General features: G+C 60.4%; 1 protein-coding gene across 1 annotated transcript; it reads left to right on the top strand.

Moving 5' to 3' along the window:
* Nucleotides 1-846: 846 nt before the first annotated feature.
* Nucleotides 847-1,952, top strand: LOC113985955 (C2 calcium-dependent domain-containing protein 4C-like). Its single transcript, XM_027717229.2, has one exon. It carries the CDS (start codon nt 871-873, stop codon nt 1,693-1,695), a length of 825 nt encoding a protein of 274 aa, XP_027573030.1. The 5' UTR covers nt 847-870; the 3' UTR covers nt 1,696-1,952.
* Nucleotides 1,953-3,860: the final 1,908 nt, after the last annotated feature.

The raw sequence follows: 3,860 nt of genomic DNA, 5'->3' as shown, positions 1-3,860 counted from the left end.
ACACAGAGATGGAGCTGCTTTTCCTCACTGCATCATTTTCAGAGCAGGATCCAACCTAAAGCAGCCCTTGTCCCCCTGCTAGTGGAGGAGCTTCCTTAGCCAAGGGGAGGGTGACAGGGATAGAATCATAGCCCACTCTGCAGCTCTGCCCCTGCTGCATAGAGAGAAAAACAAAGCTGAGGCTCCTTTGGGAGAGCAGCTTCATCCTCTCACCTGGAGGATGCACAACCCCTGCTCTTCCCGGTTCAGCCCTGGGGGCTGCCCAGGACTGTCCCCCCCCACACACATTCCCACCCCCAGTGGGACGGGAGCTGCGGGAAACAATCCATCACGGCCCTGGCACCGGCAGAGGTGGGCGGAGGGACTCGGGGGGAAGGCGGGGGGGGTGCAGTGGCTGAAAGTGCTGCTTTCTCTGGGTAATTGCGTGGGAGATTTTCCCGACGGGAGCTTTGCTAGACAGAGCTCGAGTGTTTGTCTCCTGCTCCGAGCTGCCCCTTCTCGCTCGGCTCCACCTGATGCCCACGGGCGGTGACTCATCCTGCGCCGGGCACCGCTCGCTGTGCCCCCTCCCTCCCTCCCTGGCTCACCCTGGCACCCGGCTCTCCCCCTCGCCGCTCCCTCGCTCCTGCCTCACGGGTGACACTCAGCCCCGCGTGAGAGCAGGAGGGCAGGCGATGATGTTGGGGACAAGCGTGTCCTCACCTGTCCCCCCCATCTGTCTGCCGGGCGGGTGACAAAGGGCTGCTGGCCCGGAGGGGGCAGGTGCAGGGCCCTGGCAGCGCTGTCACCACGTCACTGCCCGCGGAGCAATCAGGGCTGGCAGCAGGGCATAAATAGCCAGCGCTGCCCGGGGAGCCCCGCGGTGCCACCATGTCCCTCTGGGAGGGGACGCTCCAGGGCAAGAGCTCCAGCGGCATCTTCTTCCACGTGGTGACCCCCGACCGCATCCCGCAGTTCACCATCCCCTCCCTGGACGTCCACGGGAAGCACAGGGGCTCAGGGAAGGGGATGGGGCAGCTGGAGGGGACGGCGTGGAGGAGCAGCTCGGACCCAGCGGGGCGGGAGGAGCTGCCGGGCTCCGACTCCTCCGGCCCCAACTCCTCCTGCTCTGACCCCCCTGCCCAGCCGAGCCCAGACCCCACTGCCTGGGCAGCTCTGTCCCTGCCCCACCTCCCCAAGGTCACCACCCCCTACGGCTTTGTCACCCTGGGGCAGAGCCCGCAGGTCACCAGGGAGGAGGCGTTTTTTCACTCGGGCTCGGGCCACCCTCGAGGTCCTGCTGCCGAGACACGTCCCGGCTGGCAGGAGGAGCCAGGATGCTGCAGACACCCCGGGATGGCTGTTGCCGAGGGAGATTCCCAGAGGGATGGAGGCCAGAGGGGCCACAAGCAGCCGAGTCCTCGTGCCACCGCTCTCAAGGATGGCAGAGCCAGCCCAGCCTTCGGGACCTCAGCAGGGCTTCCCCTGCCCGGGAGATGTGCCAGCCCCGTCAGAGACATCCAAAGAACAGACGTTCTGGAGAGCAAAGAGGCAGAGAAGAGGGAGAAGAGGCTCCTGGGGGTGTTTTACCAGAGGAGCAGCTCCAGCCTGGAGCTCCCCGCTGTGACAGGCAGGAAAAACTTGTTCCAGAGGATCCTCAGGAGGCGCCTTGTCCAGCCCCGGCAGCTCAAGCCCGTGGATTTCACTCTCCACTGATCTTGCAAAGAGAAACAGAGGTTCCCCAAAGACCTGGGGAAGAGAGACTTCTGTAAGTGCCTCAGCCTGCAGGGCAGCCAGGCTGGGACAAGAGGGTGAGGGTGTCACTTCACCTGGAGGGGAAGCCTTGAAGTGACATTGCCCTTGGCTGGGGAGGGACATCCGAGGGGCAGGAAGGGCAGCAGTGCTGGGGAACAGAGGGGCTGCGGGTTTGTGACTGTTCAGACCCTGAATAAAAGCGAGAACATTTCACCCAACCTGTGCTCCTCTCCTTTTTCTTGCCTGTGCCACCACCTGGGTACCAGCAGGGTGTTTTAGGGCACCTCCTGTTGTACCCCCAGTCTCAGCCGCTCCTCCTGCTCTTTATCTCCAGATGAGAGCAGGTTCTTGGTGGGCTGGAACTGCTGAAATGCAAAGCAGGAGACCATCTGAGCCCCAAAAAACTGCAGCAGGCTGGGGGAGAGGAGTGATCACGTCCACTTTATGGCTGGTTTCCAGCTCTGTGGCCATGGGGTGCGATGTTTACACGTGTCAGGACCCCTCTCCCAGCCTGTCCATGGCAGGAGGGGCCAGGCAGGAGACACAGCAGCTGTCCTGAAACAGTTACTCCTCCCCATTCCTCAGGGTGCAGTTGCCAACCGCTCCCAACCATCTGCGATAAAGCAGCACATTATTGACTGTTCCCTCATAAACTGCTTTTTGCTTTTATGGAGAAGCAGAACCTGCAATGCCAGGATGGAAGTGTTCACGGTCAGCAGTGTTTTGGGGCTAATGAAGCAGAGCCTCCTGGGTCAGCAGAGCTGGGCTGCTGCCACCTTCACTTCCAGGGCTCTTCATTCTCCCTGAGGATCCCTGAGAGGTGGCACTGGAGGGCTGGTCCCAGTCCTGGAGTGCAGCCAGCTGGGGGGAGCTGGGAGTCAGCCGAGGTCCTGCAATCAGGATTTGCATCTGGGCCATTAACCAGGGAGTTTATTAACTTGGTTTGATTCCACCCCTGCTGGGCTGCGTGACCTGAGCCACGTCCTGCTCTAACACAGTGACTTGGTTTCCCCACCTTTTCACAGAATCCCAGAATATGCTGAACTGGAAGGGACCCACAAGGATCATCCAATCCAACCTTCAGCCCTGCACAGGCCCATCCCCAAGATGTGCCCCAGAGCATCATCCAAACCCTCCTGGAGCTCTGGCAGCCTTGGTGCTGTGCCCACTGCCCTGGGGAGCCTGGGCAGTGCCCAACCAGCCTCTGGGGAAGAACCTTTTGCTGAGATCCATCCCAACCCCCCTGGCACAGCTCCAGCCATTCCCTGGGTGCTGTCCCTGGTCCCCCCAGAGCAGAGCTCAGTCCCTGCCCCTCCTCTGCCCCTGCCCTGGCAGTTGGAACTGCACTGAGGTCTCCCCTCAGTCTCCTCCTCTCCAGCTGAACACACCAAGTGCCCTCAGTGTCCTCATACAGCTTCCCCAGTTAATTCAACTCTGAGCCCTTTGTTGGAACTGCCACTTCCAAGGGAGCTTTGCCCAGTGTGTCTGAGCAGCACCAGCAACAGGGAGGAGCAAGAAGGGCCCTGGAGTCCCTGCCCTCCTGCAGATGAGCTGCATGGAAGCACCAGCGCCCAGAGGACCCCAGTGCTGGTGTGAAAGGGGGGTGGCAGCTTGTCACGGCAGCGTTCTCCAGACATACATGTGCCCTCCTGCACGGCTGTGAATGGCTCCAGCACAGGGGAAGGTGGCAGCCAGGGCTGCTGGAAGGGGAGCGGGGCTCAGTTCTGGGACAGGAAATCTGCTCCATGGTTATTCTAAGGAGCTCTGGCACTCTGGAGTGAGTCAGGCACCGAGGCTCTGGAAATTTAAATTGATCTGCAGCTCCTGAGGGCATCATCTCTGCTCTGCACTCAGGGCTGAGAGGGCAGATTGAGTTACCAGGGATTAATAAACGAGGGGTTATCAGTTACTCATGCTGTGATATTTGAACATGTGCGTGCTCTGAGCTGACAGGCAAATGGGAATTAAGCCACGCTCCTGTAAACCTCTCTCCTTTCTCCTTTGATGCTTAAGCTGCTACACAGCAGTGGCTCTGTCTAACTGACTCAGCATCTCCCAAGGAAAGCATTGGGACAAGCCCCCGTGGCAGCTGAACCTGCTGTATTCACCAGTTAAACCTGGAGACT

This window comes from Pipra filicauda, unplaced genomic scaffold, assembly GCF_003945595.2.
Source record: "Pipra filicauda isolate LSUMZ 115617 unplaced genomic scaffold, ASM394559v2 scaffold423_size595307_pilon, whole genome shotgun sequence".
NCBI lineage: Eukaryota > Metazoa > Chordata > Aves > Passeriformes > Pipridae > Pipra > Pipra filicauda.
The sequence above is the reverse complement of the archived record's forward strand: the minus strand, read 5'-3'. Positions and strand labels throughout refer to the sequence as shown.

Coding starts and splice junctions, on each gene's coding strand:
- LOC113985955 (XM_027717229.2), top strand. CDS start 871: ATGTCCCTCTGGGAGGGGACGCTCCAGGGCAAGAGCTCCAGCGGCATC.